Here is a 19,179-nt window from a genome sequence, read left to right as displayed (position 1 = left end):
GAAGTTGAGCATTATCATTCAATGTTAATTCAGAAGTGAGAAGGAAACCTGAGATGAAAACAGAAGAAAACATTAGTCAACTTTTAATGCTGCCTTTCAAGGTATAGAATTGGACCACTCACCTCCACTAAGTAACTTCATCACCAGCCAAAGCTCATCTTTCACCACAAACGATGTGTAGTAAGATACAATGTTGGGGTGGTGGCACTGACTCATTGCTTGAATTTCTTTCTGCAAAGAAAAATAAAATATTAGCAGTTAGTCTCAATGATTATTGTTCTCCAACTACAAAAATTATCTCCCTCAAAATACAACATTCAATGAAGGCGAGAGGAGAAAAGGGATACTTAGGAGCTAACCACAATAACTAAAACCCAGAAACTTCTAATACTCAGCCTGCATCATACTCAGACCGACCAAAGCTATTCAAGGATGCTCCACCTGTCTATCTCCCTGACTAACAGAAAACAGAAGTGGATTGAAACACTCTTGGCAAGAGCAATAAAATGATTCTAAGCACCTGCTTTCAGCTACAACAGAACACTCCTGAAAACTCAGCGGTGTTACCTAAGCAGCTTATGCCACCAATTTCTTTCAGTGATCCATTACACAACAGATGCTTAATCAGTCAAAAACTATCATTTGGATGAGAAAGGGAAATATTTGCCTCTGGGAAAAAAGGGTCTCTCATCCTTAATGTTTCTTCTCAGCATGAAAGCAGATGGCTCAGCTCAATCAGGTTGAGGGCACAAAGGACAGCTATATCTACTGTCATACAGGAAGAATAGGGAAAACAGTTTGAAATTAGAAAGTAGTTGGTTACTACAGATGGAGTACAACAGTAAATATGTTCAGATATTAAAGTGCCTGAGTTTTGACCATGCTTACTCTTACATTCATTTATGGGTTAAGGATTGAGGTTTCACAAAAGGAGAACAACATGACAGAAAACACTGACCGATTTCTCATTATGCAAGTACTAATAACTAGGTTGGACAAAGCCTCACAGTTTCTTGACTGCCCACAGACAAAAAGCACCCATTAAGCCAGGCCTGGCATCCTGCACTACCTAGCTGGCCATCAGTGCTGCAGCCATGCAGGTAATCCCAGCCAAGAGCCCCAGTTTGCCTGACTGTAGCTTCTAGCAAGACCCATGCATTCCCCAATACCTGGATCTCCTGCTCTCAAAGACATCTCTTCGCTGACCATAGACACCACTTTTCACAGCCCCTTACACAAGGGGAAGGAGAGCAAGATCACCTCGCAGCCATGCCCTGATTCCTTCCTCCCAAAGCACCAAAACAAGAGGATGCTCTGAGGACTCACCCATGCCCAGGAATGCCCCTCAGACACTGCCAGCTCCTCTCCTACCCACGTACAAAGCTCCGCTTGTGACTAAACACAGCATAAGAGCACGCTGCTTGCACAAGGTATGCAGCTGGAAGGCACAGCCACACAGAAACAGTGGTATCGATTTATCCAGTTTAATGCTGCTTTTCAGAATAGGTGTATTTGAGGAATCAGATGCAGTCGGTTCCTCTTTCAGCTCCCCCAATAGAAGCACCAACTTTCCAGGAAGTTCCAATACAAAGATTAAACAAAAATCCTAAACAGGAACTGATATTTGAAGAGCAGGGGAGTAGGCCACTGAAGTCAGTATAGCATACATGATGACTTAAAAACCGCTCTGTGAAAATAAATACAGCCTGAAATAATATCCTCTGCTTATTCTGACTGCTCTAGCTCTCTTCCCTGCAAACACATGCTTGTGTCAAGCTACTTTGCAAAAAAGGAAATAAATCAGCACCTTCAGAGTTTGCTAACGCCTTTCAATTAGGTTTCTTTACAACACAGGAAAACCCCTCAACAAAGTTGGCAGTGAAAAAGCTGTTTTTACTGCCTTGCTTCCAGATTCCGCCAGGGGATGGGTGAGAGCTGGGAACCTGGATGAACATAAGTCAGATTCAGTGACTGCTCTGTGCCCTCTGCCGTACTGGTGGCATAAAACCCAGTTGCTTAGAAAGCTGTCCGCAACCACCCACTGCAACTCTATTGATTTGGGCAACCTCTCCAAACTCAGCTTATTGAGCTCAGAGTTTTACACTCATTTGCTTACCCTGGAATCATATTGGACTTGCTCACAGCACTGGACAGCATCCCTTGTTAAGGAATCCATAAACCTGACACAGCCTTTGTACCTGCACCTGGAATTACCATTTGATCCAAGGCTTTATATTAATTTTAAAACATGCATGCTAACATTTAACATTTGACAAGTAAAAAACACACTCACGAATAGTATCAGAGGAAAAAACAGGTGGAAAGAAGCAAGCAGGATGTTGCTTTGCTAGTCCTCATGTTAGCCAGCCCTTCCCCAAAGTCAAGATTCTCAGAAATGATCTAGAGTCATTGGTTTTAATCTTATCTCAGTGAAACCTCTCAAAATATTTTGAACAGGCTTCCCTGGGAGATTAAGAGAGTAGTTAAAAAATATGCACAAATATTACTTATTTTACAGATATTAGTGTATCCCATTGGAGTTCAGGAGACAGAAAGATAAAGCCTGGACCAAGTTTATTTCAGGGGAGGTTTAGGTTGGATATTATGAAGTTTTTCACTCAGAGGGTGGTGTTGCACTGGAACAGGTTGCCCAAGGAAGCTGTGGGTGCCCCATCCCTGGAGGCATTCAAGGCCAGGCTGGATGTGGCTCTGGGCAGCCTGGTCTGGTGGTTGGCGACCCTGCACATAGCAGGGGGTTGGAACTGGATGAGCATTGTGGTCCTTTTCAACCCAGGCCATTCTATGATTTAACATAATAGGTCTGGATCAGATCTTTGCCATACAATCAGTATTACACCATTTTGCAGTGATTCTGTGACATTGTGTTACCATTTTATTATTTTCCAAGAACTTCCTCTCTTGCACATTACCATATTCCACTCCCTAGGCTAGAAATAACAATTGAAATGAAAAAAAAAAGTTACATTTGTCATAGGCTGCAGTACACAAAAACAAAAAGGGAAAATAAATCATAGTAAGCTTGATCTATGTGACAAAACACCATCAGCTCGTGGATGTGCAGTAGCAGATTAAGCCAGTTCTTAGACAGCATAGCAAGGCTCTGAATAACAAACTACATCTCTGCCCCCAGGTGCCCATGCTCTCACAGTATTACCAGTAAGGAATAATCACAGAATCATAGGGGCTGGAAGGGACCATTGAGCCCAACCCCCTGCTAAAGCAGTTCCCTGCAGCAAGGCACATAGGTAGGTATACAGACAGGTGTTGAATATCTGCAGAAAAGGAGACCCCACAACCTATCTGCTCAGGCTGCTCCAGTGCTATGTCACTCTGACCGTGAAGTTCTTCCTTGTGTTAGTACTCAAATTCCTGTGTTCCAGTTTCTGCCTGCTGCCCTTCATTCTACCACTGTATGCCATGAAGAAGAGTCTGCATACATTGCTTGGAATGAGCATGGCAAATCACAGTGGGCTTTGTGGTTAAAATGTTCCCTCGAATGATCAAAACCAGTTCTGTCTTGTATACAACTCTGTTACAGCACCACAAATGCAAGGACTAAAGCACTGTAGTTAAGGAATCCCAGTCAAGAATCACTGGGGAGCTCTGCTCAGAAGTATACTTACAGAAAGAGGAGGAGGGGATGGAATGTAGCAGTGGTCCTTCTGGGTGGAGGAAGCTTCAATATTGGTGCCAAAGTTTTTCAGAGCATTCACTGCAGAGCTGCTACAAAGTACTATCAGGCAAATGGTTCCCCTTCCTATCTTCTGCTAAAAGACGTGGCTATCCTCAAATCACATAAAGAAACAACTGAATTATAGCTGTGTTGCCCTCACTTTTGCTAGCATCTAAACTATGTTGGAAAACTAATAACATTCTCATCAGTTTTTAATTAAACACTGCAATTTATTGGGGCTACTGTACCCTACTTCTAAAGTGGAAATGTTTTATTCCTGCTCATTGTTACGGGCTCCTCAAACTGGCTGCAGCTCCAGCTGCTGGTAGACATCTTCCATCCAGTTGCTTACACACACACACACACACACCCCCCATGCTAAATCCCTTCAGTTAAGAGCCCCGGCCTTACTGCCAATTCCCCATCTCAAGAGCTATAAATTCGACTGCCTTCTGCTCAGCTATGGAGAACAAATTACTGATAAAAACACGTCTAGACACAGGCAATGGTTACGTGCTCACCCTAGGCTAGATATTAAAAATAACTGTACTGTCAAATAGACTGGGGTTAGCTATAAAGGCCCCCACGTCTTCCATTAAGGGTTCTAACGAAGGTTTTCAGTGCTTCTGCAGACGATAAAAGAAGCATTTCAAGGTTTCTGAAACACTAATAAAACTGCTCTAAAGTATAATTTAGAATAATAAAAAACCTATTTATCTCTTCTAAGTCAGACACACTTCTGGAGATCTGCTATTCCGGAAATATATTTGTTTTCCTCCACTGAAGTCTGAGTCAACAAGAGCAGAGACACAAAGCAGGTAAAGCTGTATACAAGCTGCTGGCTGAACCTTTTTCACTGGTATTTTCTGTTCACATTATCACCTTTCCTTAATGCTTATCTGCCCCTGAGGCACATTTCAAAGACTTGTGCCTAAATACAAGGCTTGCTTTATTTAGTTTTACTTGCTCTATGTTGACATGAACTCAATAGATAGAACACAAGCAATACAAGCAATCTGCTTTTACACAGGTACCTGCAGGTTTAGAGGAATCCAGCAAGCTGTTGACCTGGCTATCCTACTTGAAGGCAATCACGACACAAGAGAAAAAGGGTGGAGAGGAAAGTGGAAATCAAAGCAGGTCAGGTGTAATCTCTTCCCTGAGTATATCACTGCTTCAGCTTTGGATGGTGAAGTACTTCCCTCAGCTGAAACTTCAAGGCGGAAGGCAATAAGTTCTCCTTCATCCTTCTGAAGCAGGATTAAGAACTCTGGTTCTATCAGCAGACAAACATCAAGCTTCACTTTAACTTAAATTCTAATAATTTTGTTTAAAGGCTATAAAATTGAGAATATGGATTCATTCCGATTTTTAAATATCAGCATAAAACCCATGATGTTCTGTCACCTTAAGGATCATTACTTGAAAGAGAAGAGGAAGAAGCACAGAGCTAAAAATCTGAGATTCTGATACAAATTCCCTGTCCAGATTATTCAGTTCAACTTCTTACCTCGAGGCACGGAGAGAGACTGGCACAACTAAGGAAGGATTAGATCAGCCTGTCCAGAGCAACAGAGGAAACTATTGCACACCTAATTTTGAAATGGATAAGAAGTCTTCATAAGGGATTTAACCTTAGGTGATGGGAAACAAACTACTGCTGTGACAAGCTGTCCAAGAAACAGCTTCAACCAGTGGAGTAATTAAGATTTCTGCTGCTGCTGCTCTGATAACTCTACAATCAAGCAGTATAACAGCTTCAAACCTTCTGTACCTTCTTACTTTCTGCAAGAAACATGCAACAGAGCATAGTGAATAACCATGCGGAGGTCGTGTATTATACATTGGACTGTCTGGCACTGACACTTAAGGACTTTTCTTCCCTTTGGAGCAAGTGCAGAAGTCCAGAGGACTGAAGTGGAACTATGATGGCAATTCCCATAAGATGAAAGACACAGATGAAAAGTCTGCATGTCTACAACAGTCTGCTCCTTTGTTCCCATCAACCTTATGGTCTAGTTAATCCACTTGTAGGAGCTGCTGTCAGATCAAAGCCAGTTCAATATCCTGTCCAAGTCTTCAAAAGAAGGTGTAAAACCCTATAACAAGCAGTTACAGATTTATCTGCCCAGAGGGGAGACTTCTAACTAAGCCCAGGCAGTTAACAGTTGGCCGATGCTTTAAACCAGGGGAGTTCATAATCCTTTTTATAAATCCTATCTAATTTAACCTTCTCTACTATAGGTTGATTTATTTAATCTCATGCAATGTTTGATCTCCATATTACTGGCAGCAAGCTCCCCAGGCCAATTCCATGAAATTCAGAAGGACATATATTTCTATTGTAGTTAGATTAGTTACCCTCAGCTTCCTTACCGTCTGACCACAGGAGTAGAAGAAAGTAGTACCCTCACTTCTCTCCTTTTATGTACAAAACCTGTCATGTCCATCTCTGGACTCTGGCCACATCTCCCAAACTTGTCCTCTACTGAATAACTCCAGGAGCTGCAGAGAAGGACTTGGGGGTCCTAGTGGACAACAGGTTGGCCACAAGCCAGCAGTGTGCCCTTGTGGCCAAGAAGGCCAATGGAATCGTGGGGTATATAACAAAGAGCATGACCAACAGGTCAAGGGAGATGATCCTCCCCCTCCATTCTGCCCTGACAAGGCCACATTTAGACTACTGCATTCAGCTCTGGGCTCCCCAGCTCAAAAAAAAAAGACAGGGATCTCCTGGAAAAAGTCCAATGGAGGGCCACAAAGATAATTAAAGGGACACAAAGATAATTAAGTGCCTGGAGCATCTCCCACATGAGGAAAAGCTGAGTAGCCTGGGTCTGTTCAGCCTGGGGAAAAGACTACTGGGGGGAAAGGGGGGAAAAATCTGAAAAATATTTATAAATATCTAAAGGGAGGTGGGAGGCAAAGAGATGAGGCCAAGCTCTTTTGGCAGAGCATAGCAATAGGACAAGGAGTAATGGCCTAAAACTTGAACATAGGAAGTTCCACACTAACATGCAGAAGAACTTCTTTACAGTAATGGTGATGCAGCACTGGATGATGGGCAACTGGAACAGGTTGCCCAGAAAGGCTGCACAGTCTCCTTCTATGGAGATATTCAAGACCAATCTGAACATCTTCCTGTACAACCTATTATAAGGAATCTGCTTTCGCAGGAAGGTTGGACTCTATCTCTTAAGGTCCCTTCCAACCCCCCACAATTTTGTGATTCTGTGAAATACCCCATTGTAGCTATTCAACATTCCCACCAACTGCTAAACAAAGAAATCCTACCATCTACTTCTCAAGAAGCAAGGAAAAATCCATGTGGATGAAAGAAAGCTAACTCTGTTTTAATTGTATGAAAACGTAGCTGAGCCTGACAGAAAGAGAAGAAATCTAAGGCCTTTAAGATCAGTAATTCTTTACAAGACAACACCTGCATAAGAACAAAGCATGAGGCACAGTTATTTTGAGGCACCTGTTATGCCACTGCACTTCAAGGACAAGCAACTGAAGTAACTACATTCCATACAGCAAAGTAGAGGGAAGAGCAACGCAGCAGGAAACAACATTCAGCTGTGAAATACAACATGAGCTGGCTGTTTTCAACAAACTTAAGCAGCATTTTATGTGCATTTATCTACTGTGGGCTGCAAAACAAGTAAGAAGTGAAACATCAACTAAAGCCCCAAAGACCAGTAGTAGACTGATGATCACCATATTTAACAAGCTCTCCTTACACACTGCTTCCAGTCACACTGGTGAGCAGGAATCGTAATAAGCTGTATTGTACTTTCCTTCCAGATGAACTTCATAGGCCTTCTAGGAAAGACCTGTCAACATTTAATGTACAGGAGGAAAGAAAAAAAAACAAGTCAAGTAATAAAACCAATTCCTGACTAGTGTCACCTGATTTGGTAGCTGGGCTAGAGAGAACAACATCTCTAAATAACATTATGACTCTCAGTCTGTGTTCTTTACAGCAATTATCACTCCATCTGAAGACCTCAATGGTCTCAACTTTGTTTGTTCAGTGCAACAAAAATTGCTCCTTCCTAAAATTGCTTCTTCCCATACACTGTAGCAGGAAGAAATCAATCCACTGCAGTAACCTGGAATGTCATGCAGCATTTGCAAAGCGTGCAGGTTGACCGCCTGCACAGCCTCAGTGTATGTGGAGATATCAGGATCAAAATCAATACCTTCAATGAGTCAAGTCCTACTATTAGGCCAGCTTAATCACTCTAGGCAAGGCATCTCCACAAGCTAGGAGGTGCTCCTATATTTTCTTGTCTCCAGACACCTCTGAAGCACTGTAGAATTAGAACAAAAATGTATTAAGTCAAACTTTCCCATTTCTACGCCACCATCTGATGGCTGGGCACTGCTGTAACATGGGAGCACTGATTTACTGCCTGAGGTACAGAACAAAGTTTTCCATAAGCTGACTATTGTGCTCAGATACCCTCAGCGCAATAGAAGGATAATGGATCTAATAAAAGCCCAACTTCATGCTCTTAACAGCATTAGGGGTAAAGAGAAAGCAAGGAAGGAGCATACCACTAGTATGGACTCACCATATTTCTCTTTGCACTTGCTTCTCAGAACTGAACTCCACAACGGTTTCTATTTATGGGCTTTGGAGAAAAAAAATCCTGCAATAACAAGTGGTTGCTCAGAAAAAGGTAATTAAACAGATCTAGGAAACTGCCACAAAGGGAGACCACAAGACTAAAAACCTTGAAAATATTTACTCTGGAGAAGAAGCAAATATGGAGACGAGATTAAGAAGCATGGAAGAGCAGGGAGATCAGGAGCTTCCATCTTTCTCACTCTTTCATTGAGAAACAACATTCAATAAGCTGAAATTCAAAACAAATCAAGGGAAAAGCCTCTTCCCCACAAATCACACCTACCTTGCTTGGTGACCCCTGTCCCAGGAAGCTACAGCAACTCATAAACACCTTCCTCCTACCACACTGTCATTATTTCAAGCCACCATAGTTGCATTTTTGATAAATTTTCAAAAATAATTAAGAGATCAATTTAAATCTGGGTAAATAAGAGCTCAACTGTTACACGTCAGAACAAGAGCTTGTTTAGCAAGAGATTATCCCCAAACTGTCCAGAGCTTGAATCTTGCATTCCCCTCTGAGGTATCAGGCACTAATCACTGCCTTGTGTTTCTCAAATCAGGTTTCTAGGAGGGCTACAGGGTTTGGCAGCACAACTGCAGACACGGCACAGAGCCTTATTTCAAAGATCAGATTAAGAATTTGTCTTCTGAGGTATGGGGAAAAAAAGAATCAGTCAGACTACTGTATCAGAGTGAAAAAGGAGGACCTGACCTTCTGAAGGAGCTCTATGATGCTGTTAGAATGAAATCATGCTGAAGCACACCAAAGAAGTGTTACATCTGAGGACAGATCAACTGGTTTTGGTTGGAGGGCTATTTACCATCAGCTTCTCTTCACTTCTGCAGATCTCACTGTTAAAGAGGTTTGTTTTTTTTACAGGCCATGCCCAAGTTTGTCTATTGGAGCCACCTAACACACGTGCTGACTACAAAAAGCTACTAGGCAAGTCATGAAGGGTCTGACAGCAGGTATAGAAAGACCTGTCTTCATCCCAGGCATTAACAAACACTGTGTTGAGATGTAAATGTCTGACTTCACAACAGACCTATAAAGAAGCCTGCAGAAGGACCCACACTCTATTTGGTAACAAAATTGGAAACTGAGACCTGACAAGAGCCTTTCATTGCAGTGCTACCATAACAAGTAAAGTCATTGTGAGCAACAGGTCAACGAGAGATTTAAAATATGCAATTAGACATACTTATCTAAAATTACATGCCAAGTCTCTGCAGCGTATCTTTCTGAACCTAACCCTTTTAGCTGGAACTGGCAATTACTCAAACACTAACAATCTCAATTAGTAGATTGTGACAATTCTGTTTGGCATACTACTGAGGCACAGAAGTAGGGATAAGCCACATAAAAGACTTGGAAAGAGTACCAAGGGACAGTACTCAAGACAGAAAAACTGACTGTGAAAAGGGAAGCAATCTGCAACCTCTGTGCTAACAAGAGCTGTAACAGAGCTTGAATGCAGGTCATCTTAAGAGAGAGTCCTACAAACAGTCCTTCACAGGCACATTAAAACATGACAGCTTGAATGGAGCCTTTCCTCTTTACAAGAGCATATTTGTAGATACCTATGATGATAAAAACAGCATTAGTCACTGTATGGAAACTGGAACTGTAGTTCATGTGACTTGTTGTGAATTACACACGTGTAGAACTAGCCAGGACACCTGCATTCTGTCTCTGTTCTGCTTTCCCATTGTGATCCCCAAAAATCAGCATCTGGGTTAACGCCACAGAAGCTGTCAGGATGCAAATGGAAAGATAGGAAGGATTAAGAAATTCCTGGAGAGTTGCTTTAAGAGGAAAGGTGGTATAAGATCTCCCTGCCTCTCCTCAGATCCTGCTGATCATTATTTACTATGGAAAGCTTTATCCAAGAGACCTTTCACAGCTTCCATGCTGACACCACATTCATAGGAATGCCTCTCCCTGTCTGGCTTAAAACCAGGGACCTTCTACATGCAAGATGAACGTGCAGGCTGCTGCACTAGAAACACCAGCTCTCACACACAGTATAGCAGGAAAATCCCATCAACATACCAATCTGACAACAGAAGGCAAATTTTAGTTACCATGGTTATGTGCCTGAAGTTGTTTTCTGTTGAGAAAACCTTCAGAGGCACACATCAGAAGAAAAGTACAGAGCTACAGATCCAGAGGAGTCAACCTCCTGTCCTGAACTGAGAATCAGAGAGTGTTTCCATACAGCAGCCTGTAATACATCAGTGATCCCCTCAAACGATATCAGTACTATCAACAGATAAGGAACAAGAGCTATCTTATTCAGTTTCTCTCTTTACAGGTGAAGGAGAGAATGTAAAGAACTGCAGGACAGGAAGAGAAGGCAAAACCACTCCCCTAAATTGTAAGCTTCCCAGAAGCACTTAGCTTCCACTGCACAGCTCTTGTACAGGCAGTTGGGCTTTAAACTTGCACATTAACCCCATTCAAAACAAACGGATTACACAGAATGCTTAGCTCTAAACAACAGCTTCAAGTTCTCCAACAATTGATCTTTTTAACATTTTCTTAAGGACTGTGCCCCACAACCAGAGCAATCAGTCTGCCTCCAGCTCAATCAGTCAGGTCCTCTCACACCACCTCAAGAAAGGTCTTTTTAAAGGCACTCAGCAAGCAAACAGATGATGTTAGCTGAAATACAATTCACCAGACCGTTTTGGTTGCATACCAGGAGTTCATCCATGCTCGTCTGACACTTCTCAAGATTGATCCGTTTAATTGCCACCTTCTCCTTCTTTGGAACACAGAAGGCTGCCTGCACCACAGCTGTCGCTCCGCTCCCTGTGGGTGTGAGAAAGAGATGGTTAACATCATCCTACAGGACTCCTGCAGGAAGGAAGGGAGGTCAGGCAACAAAGTGACAAGTGTCTGTTACTAGAGACAGAAAAGCCAGGTGACAATCCAGGGAAGCCCACCCATAGGCACTGACCCCTTGGACTCCACATAACAGCTTAGCTGCAGCATCAAAGAGCTGGGCTAACCCAGCACAAACAAGGGGGTCTTCACGAGGAACCATTACAGCTATGCGAGGGAAAAAAAAATGTTCCAGTTCACTTATAACAGAGGACTGATTCTTTTTGTAAGAAAAGCCACTGAGGTCATGCTTTTAACCTGATTTGTTCACCCAGAGTGTTGAAACAAGCCATACTCTTTGCTACCAGCACTAATGACATTTCTCAAATAGTTTTATGTACTAATTCTCTTTACAGCTCCCCTCCTGTTTTATGCAACAGCACGAGGCAGGCTTCAATCAAGCCTGTTCAGCTCCAGTTTTCAGCTAGTGGCACAATACTTTGGTATTTGGGTTGAAAACCTCAACCAAAGAACATTTAAATTCAAACAGGGAGAAAACACTGGCATTTGAAGCTGTTCAAACTGGTAAAATGAGGCACAGAAGTTTTGGATTTAAACTGCTCAGTACTATCATATCCTTTGTTATCAAAAGGACTGCGCAACAGTAAGATTTAAATCACCAAAGTGATTATAGACCTGTAATTGTCAGCCCCCAGACAGAGCTGCAATATTTGCATCTTAGCAATAGGACACCTTGTTGCTTTGCTTTCTACCCTGATCTTGATTCACCACATTTCCACACTTCACAGGAAAGGAATCAATTCCAGAGTAAGAAAAGCAGTAGGATAAATGAGAAAGAGCTCAGGAATTTCTTATTGTCAATATTCTATGAAAATGCTATTAAAAAACCCACAGACACTGTGTTCATTAAACTGGGCATAACTCTTGGACACAATTGGGCTGATAGAGAACATCCATTGTGCATTTTGGCATATAACACTTGTTTTAGAAGGTTCTCCCATTTTAATACTATACAACCTACCTCAAGATCCTTCCATACAGATCAACCACAACACCTCTGCAAACAATCTTTCCAGGACGTTCAGATAAACCAGGGGCAAAAGCTGGCAGTCTCCATGCAAAGGCTACTGAAGCTCTCCACAGCAACAGACATCAACTCACAGCCAAACTCAAATATTAAATGCTGGGTTGGAGAAAGAACTTGAAACCCAGTCCTAAAAGAAAACCTGCCCCATCCAAAGTCACATTGGGTAAGTGACAAAGCTCTGAACTTGCTCCTCTAACCTTCAACCAGCACCCTCACAAGAGTTTCACTTCATGTCGTTGCAAGCAGATTCTGGGCAATAGCTCCAGCTTGCCAGTTGATTCGGTGCACTGAAAGAGTTTCCATTCTAAAGGCAGAAAGCAGCAGCATGCAGAACACAAAATGGCAAGGGTGCTCAAGCTTTACTGTTTCTTACTTGTTACTGAACCAAATGGGGGCTTAAGAAGTTCAAGACTATTTGTTACTCACAACTATTTTAATTTTCAGGGACTGTGCCTAGCAGAGTCCAAAACAAAGTACCAGAGATGCTCAGGGGGAAGAAAATCACAACAGTGGCAAGAATAGTTACCAGAAACTTTGAAAATTGAGCTTGAGCAAACGTAAGGACTTCTGAGCAAAGGATGGAGGTGATGGAAGACTGAAAAACCAGGAAGAGTTTTTGACTTGGGGTTGGTTAGACTGCCAGCAGCATGGCTGCAACATATACAACATCAAATATGCAGCAACCGTGCCAAAGCAAACCTTCACATACGTTGCCCACAGTTGCTCTGACTGGCAGGTAGTGCACAGAGGACTCCAAGACGAAAGCAGCAGCCACAGCTCTGACATCACCACTCCCTGGGAGCCCTGGGTGGCACCGACCTACCCCCTCCATCCGTAATCTGCTCCTGTAAGTTTTCTGCTGCTGCTTTGAGGGGAAAAGAAGTGAAAACATAAGCTGGATGCTGTATAATTGCGTCTCAGTATTGGACCGTGCACCTCAGAAGACTGTCCTGTAATACAAACCGTCCCAACTTTCAGTCAGATTTCCACTGCAGACTTGCAGATTTCGACAGTCATCACCAACACAGCAGCATCTGACTCAAAGCCCTTCTGGATCTCACTCACAGCTGCAGTACCCAACAATGTGGCACACCAGCATTCCTGTGCTGCTCAAACCCTGCTGGTACGAGCCTGTCCAGTGGAGATGCTACTTACAATCCATACATAACACCACAACAGGAGATCCAATCACTACTACAGATGAAATCTTTTATGAGAAGTGACTTCAAGTTCAGGGCTTCATAGAAATGACTACACAAAGAGTGGTCCCTGTGTTCTCATTTATTTATTTTTAAAGATGTTACTAGCAGAAACAATGGATGCAGAATAATTAGAAACAGGACCGCACTACAGCTCTGTCCTACTCTCTCATCCAGGCCTGCTAGAACTTCAGGGCAAACACTGTTTCTCACTAAGTGCTTGGACAATACCCAGCCTCCAAGGACTCAATCTCCTACAGGCGTATGGCATTATTTGAACAGTAATAAAATCCAAAACTAAATCCTTCCGGGCACATGGCAGGGAACCATCCCAACTCGAGGCTCCTCCCCATCAATTCCCTGCTGCTCCCGCTTCTCTTGGTTCGATCACCACCTGCTCTCCCCCCAACTCCCCCCTCTCCTGCTAATTCGTCATTTCTTTCAGCTCTGCTGTAGCACTTAATTATAGAGAAACAATGAAATCTCAAAAGCGTATCAAGCAAGGATTAAACCAAGCTGCAGCTCGATGTGCCACAAGCAAGCTGCTCTTTGGTAGCTGCAGCAGCGTGCCGTGCTCCTGGGACTGAACAAAGACAGGTTTCCATGCTTCTCTGAAGAGCACAGAAAACATAGCAACGCAGCTACTAAAGGACTTAGAGTCACACAATTTGTTTATCGAGTTCCAGGGTGGCAAGAAAGAGAAGCTGCAGCAAAGATGCCAAACACATTAGTGAAAACAAGCATAGGTGCAGAGAAGGATGCAAAGAGAAAGAAAACGATCTTTCTGCAAGGAAGTTTTTGGAAGTTCAGGAGCAGGTGACAAATACAGGGGGAAAAGTGGAAGAAGCGATCCTCCCCGCTGCTAAAAATGAACCTGGATGATACACAGCACAAGGGCAGTGTGCACTGGGGTGGCCCAGCTCTGACAAATCAACTCTCTCAGCTGCCATCAGAGCCAACTGCTCGGCCACAGGTTAATGTTTCCGTGCTCAGGTCACGCTTCCCTCCGCAAGGCACTCTGACCAAGGTCAGTGCCAAGGCTCTTCCCTTCGCCACCCCCAAGATGGGCTTTCGGAGAAAATTCGCTTCCTGGTTAATCTCTTCCAGCGTAACGGCTTAGAGAAACAATGAAAACTGGGCACAGCCAAATGCTTGCTGCTCCGTTCCTGAAAAGCAGGAGGTCATTCTGGTGATGGCTGCAGAAAAGGAGAGAAAGGAATGAGACCCTGAGTGGGTGTTAGGGCCTGTTTAATAGCCCCCTGCTTTCACCTCCATAGGATCTCAGCTACAGTTCCAGCCCTTCAGATGACAGCTGCCAAATTCTTCTATAAGAGGGTCATAACCTGCTTTAGGAAACACTGCTTAAAGAAGAAGATAGACCCTTTCAAACCCTTGCTTATTTCATGTTTCTAATACTAAATGGCTCTTTCTGAACAAAATCCAATTTCTGAAACAATAAGAGCAACCCAAACCTCCCCAAGCACTCCATCACTGAGGCTGATCTCCCTGGGCCCCTCCTTTAGATCAGTGTTCCTCGGGTGACCGCCCTCAGCACCCAGAGCTCCCACCCCAACCTGCATGGGACCACAAAAGCCCACCTCCACCTTCCAAGGCAGGCTGGACATTACTTCTTCTGCAGTCAATTGCTGTCATTGAACTTACATGAAGCTTTTTCATTGTTCTTTTTTTTTTTCAAAAAATATATATAGTAACTCACACCTCAGAGATCTCCATCAAAGTTGATGGAAACCAACGATTTCAAGGCTATTTTGAGAAGGAGAAACAAGATTGACTTGCACACAGCTGTTTGCATGCGCTTTGTTTCCAAAGGTAACTGAACTAAAAGGAAAGTGTCATCTTTGCAGCCTCATAAGGACACTGCAGCTCTTCCAGGAAGACTGGTATGAATTGCACTGATGCTTCCTCCCAGAGGAGTGAAATTGAAGCCAGAGATCCTTTTGGCAAAGACATCAGCTTAAGCAATGGGAACGCTCATGCCAAACGATCACAAGACAAATATCAAATCCTGGCTGTTGAACAGTATCCCCCACCATGTGCAATAGGGATTTACATTAGCCACACAGAGCGCTCACTAAACATCATTGTCCAATCCATCCCACTATTACAAACTGTATGCCACACTCCAGGAGATGGGAAGATCTCCCTTTAAGGTAAACTCAGCTGCTTACACAGCTGCCTCAAATATCTTCCTTGGAGCATCAATATTCAATCTTAATGTGGTATCAATCCCTTTCCATAGAGGAAACATTCTTCCAGGGTCACATGAATGATAGTTACATTTATCACCACAAAATTCCCTTTTCTCATCTCTGTCAGCCTCCCAACACTTCAACCCACAAACAGTACTCAGCATACTGGAAAGCTATGGGAAGGGATCATTGAGTTGTTTGATTTGGAAGGGTCTTTAAAGGTCATCCAGTCCAACTTCCCCACAACGAAAAGGGACATCTACAACTCGAACAAGTTGCTCTGAACCCCTTTCAGCCTGACCTTGTCTCCAGGGATGGGGAATCCACCATCTCTCCAGGCAAGCAGTCCCTGGAGGTCTCCAGTTTACTGCTCTGCTGGAAAGAGAGCTGAACTTCAAGTCAGACCAGGTTCCTCAGCAGCAAATTCAGCCTGGTTCAGAACATCTCCAACAACAGGCACTACACAGTCTCTGGCTGCTTCCATCTCTGACCACCCATACCAAAGCTTTTTGTCATTCTACCTAATCAGACTTTCCAGCTTCACAACTTGCATCTTGTATATTCACTGGGCACCTCAAGAGTTACTTCCTTTACAGATCCCCACTAGATAGCAGAAGCCAATAACATTACTCCTTATCTTCTCTTCTAAGTATCTCCCTGCCTACCCACAAGCCTTGTTCCCAAGCCTCCTTCAGTATGAGATCAGGCTCAGCTGAACACCTCTGCATAACCCTGCCCTCCCCTTTTGCCATTCCCTGGCACGCATACAAGCTCTCTATTTTTAAGCAAGAGCTGGAATCTATCCCCTGCCAGCTGGAGCGCAGTGCCAGAAAGCTGCTCGTGACACAGGCACTGTTATAATTGTGCCCCCAGGTTTTCCTCTCATGAGCAATGCACACAGAGCTCTTCGCTACAAGAGAGCTCTGGAACAACAGCTTTTAGGCTCCAGGTATCCAGTTTCAGGTTAAAAAAAAGTTAAGTTTCTCCATAAAGCACATCACCAAAAGCCCACTAGCCATTACCAAGCACAACTCCATTGCAGGCTCCAGGAGCTCCAGGACAAGAAATGCTATCTGTGCACAGCACAAAATTGGAAACTATACAAAGAGGACAATTCCAAATGCACCCTCTTTCTTACGTCTGCTTTGTCACACACAGCATTTCCAGACCAGATGAAAGCACAGACTTTACCCACTACTTCCTTCCTACTCCACACAGGGGCTCAAGACCACCATTGTGGAATTGCCACAAATTGCTCCTGCTGACAGCTTTTCTGCTCTGTGCATCAGAATCTGGGAACTTATTTTTATGAAGAGCGAGCTAAGGATATATTTACCAGAAGTGCTTTTGCATGCATTTGACTCAACGCATTTAATACTACCTTATCACAAGGAAATCACCACTCCTTGTGTCTCTGTGTTCCCAGAATGCCTCCAGTATGATCAACACAAGCCTACGCTCCTCTTCCCATTTGCAAAAGCACATAAGCAATGCAACTAGCCACATATACTCTGAAAAGCTCTTCTAGAAAAGAAGCTTGCATGAGAAATACTGGAAAAAAAAAAAACAGCACAAGGATTTATGCTTTTTAGGTTTTTAGAACAACAAAACATTGACCCTGGTTAAGTGGCAGTGCTGCCAACCTCCAGGCAGCACGACACAAGCTGTGCACACGTGGCTGTACCCACGTTGCCTCCAGGCCTAAAAATATAGTGCTATCCATCAGGCTGAGCTGGCTCCCTGGCTAGGCAGAGCACATTGCTCCTACCATCAAGTCTCCTGAGTACCCTATGAGTGATTCTATGTGATTCTAGCTCTTGGATGAGCCCTTTTCTCTCAGTGATTTCTCAGCACAGCAAACCTGTTCACATAGTTTTCTTTCTAACCAGGATCCTGAAGGAAATCTTCAACCTTTGCCCAAACCCGTAGATCATAGGGATGATATCAAAGCACAGTTCTACACGTTGGCCTTCCCTGAGATTATGTGGTGCTCTCCAAACAGACCTTATTTTTCCCCCTATGTTTCCACCCTTAGCAGCCTAAGCAGCCAACCTTTGGCTTTCAAATTCAATCATTAAAAACTGGATCTATGCAAACCAACAATGTACTTCATGCCTGCTTACGATTAGCTACAAAAGCAGCATAAGAAAGCAACAGTTTACTTTAGCTCATATCTTTATATGGGACTACACATCTGTAACAAGACCATCCAGACATAGAATGGCACACACACACTGAAGTCTCAAGGTCTGACACCAATGGTCCTCACTCCACATTAGATAGGATGCCCAAAGCTGAGGACATTTTAATGCCTTATAACACCAAGGCTGAGGATTCGCATCTGCCAGTGCAAGCCCAGGAACAGCAACCACATTTTGGGATGTTTCAGCTCTTTCACAGCCTCACGCCAGATCACTGCAGGACCTCTGCTCTGTGGTTACTCATTCCAGGGACAATACAGCAATAAAACAAGAAGCTGCAAGACTGGGAATGAGATTTCTTAAGCATCTCTCAAGAACACAGGGCAGATACAGATCTCACTAAACACCAGACTGCAAATTCAGACTGATCATACATTTCAGATGCAGACTGATCATGCATTTTTGGGTCCATTTGCTGTGAAGGCAAAGCTCTGCCTATATTTTTCCCATCTTACTTGAAGTTATTGGTGAGAGAAGAGTCGTCTCTCCAAGAACGACACTCTTCTAAAATGATGGCAACAAAGCCTACTCCCAAATTTGCAGCCAGCTTGGTATGGGGTGGGAATACTCTTTAATCCCCAAGCAGGACTGTACAAGAGTCCACTGGATGTCAAAGATCTTCCTGGCACAAACCCATGAGAAGTAATGCTGCACAAAAGATCCTTGAAAGGGGCCACAGTCCTTCAAGCCACTTCCCCATTAGGCATCAAATCCCTACTAGAAAATGGATCATCTAATTCACATTGACAATTATAAATAGCATTAATAAACCAAAGGGAGTGCATAATGGGACACAGACATATTCTAGAACCGCCACAGAGGGGATGATGAGCTGTGCTCACCCACATCGAGTAGAACGGTTGCATGGGGAAGTGTCATCTGCTCACCCGGTGCTGCAGGAAGAGTGCTGCAAAGTTAGCAATGCCATAAGTGAAGATAAAGTCCTGAACCAGCAGGAAAGCGGCCAGGTGCCTCTAGAACAGCACTGAGCAAACCCAAACAGCAAGCCAAATATGAACATCACTGTTACAAACACCAGGAAGGCAGAATTGAGCTGGTTTTGTCCCACGCCTACCTGAAAAAGCCCATAGGGATCTAAAGCAGCAGCAGAACAGTCCCTGGCTAAAACAGCCCAAAAAAGCTCAAAGTCTCTGGCATGAGCAGAGCTCCCCATCAGTAACTGGGGAGGACAGATTCACCTACCCCAATCAGCTCCTCACGCTGCACCAGCACAGCCCCGCTCATGCCCCATCCCACCCATCCCATCACAGATTCTCTGTGGAAGGCATTTCCCATACGGA

General features: G+C 43.6%; 1 protein-coding gene across 3 annotated transcripts in view; it reads right to left on the bottom strand.

The window, feature by feature from the left end:
• The window catches only part of OXSR1 (oxidative stress responsive 1), a 92,089-nt gene that overhangs the window by 60,775 nt on the left and 12,135 nt on the right, over positions 1-19,179 (bottom strand). For 2 of the 3 annotated variants that reach the window (XM_418527.6, XM_046931033.1), the window contains 2 exons: positions 11,036-11,148; positions 123-231 (listed from right to left, as the gene is read on the bottom strand). In XM_418527.6, coding sequence (XP_418527.1) covers positions 123-231; positions 11,036-11,148 — 222 coding nt within the window. Of the gene's footprint in view, positions 1-122; positions 232-11,035; positions 11,149-15,978; positions 17,098-19,179 lie in introns of those variants that run through there. The other variant, XM_046931035.1, reaches the window with a different exon arrangement.

The sequence above is a fragment of the Gallus gallus genome, chromosome 2 (assembly GCF_016699485.2).
Source record: "Gallus gallus isolate bGalGal1 chromosome 2, bGalGal1.mat.broiler.GRCg7b, whole genome shotgun sequence".
Classification (NCBI taxonomy): domain Eukaryota; kingdom Metazoa; phylum Chordata; class Aves; order Galliformes; family Phasianidae; genus Gallus; species Gallus gallus.
Note: the sequence above shows the minus strand (reverse complement) of the source record. Positions and strands in the feature narration are given on the sequence as shown.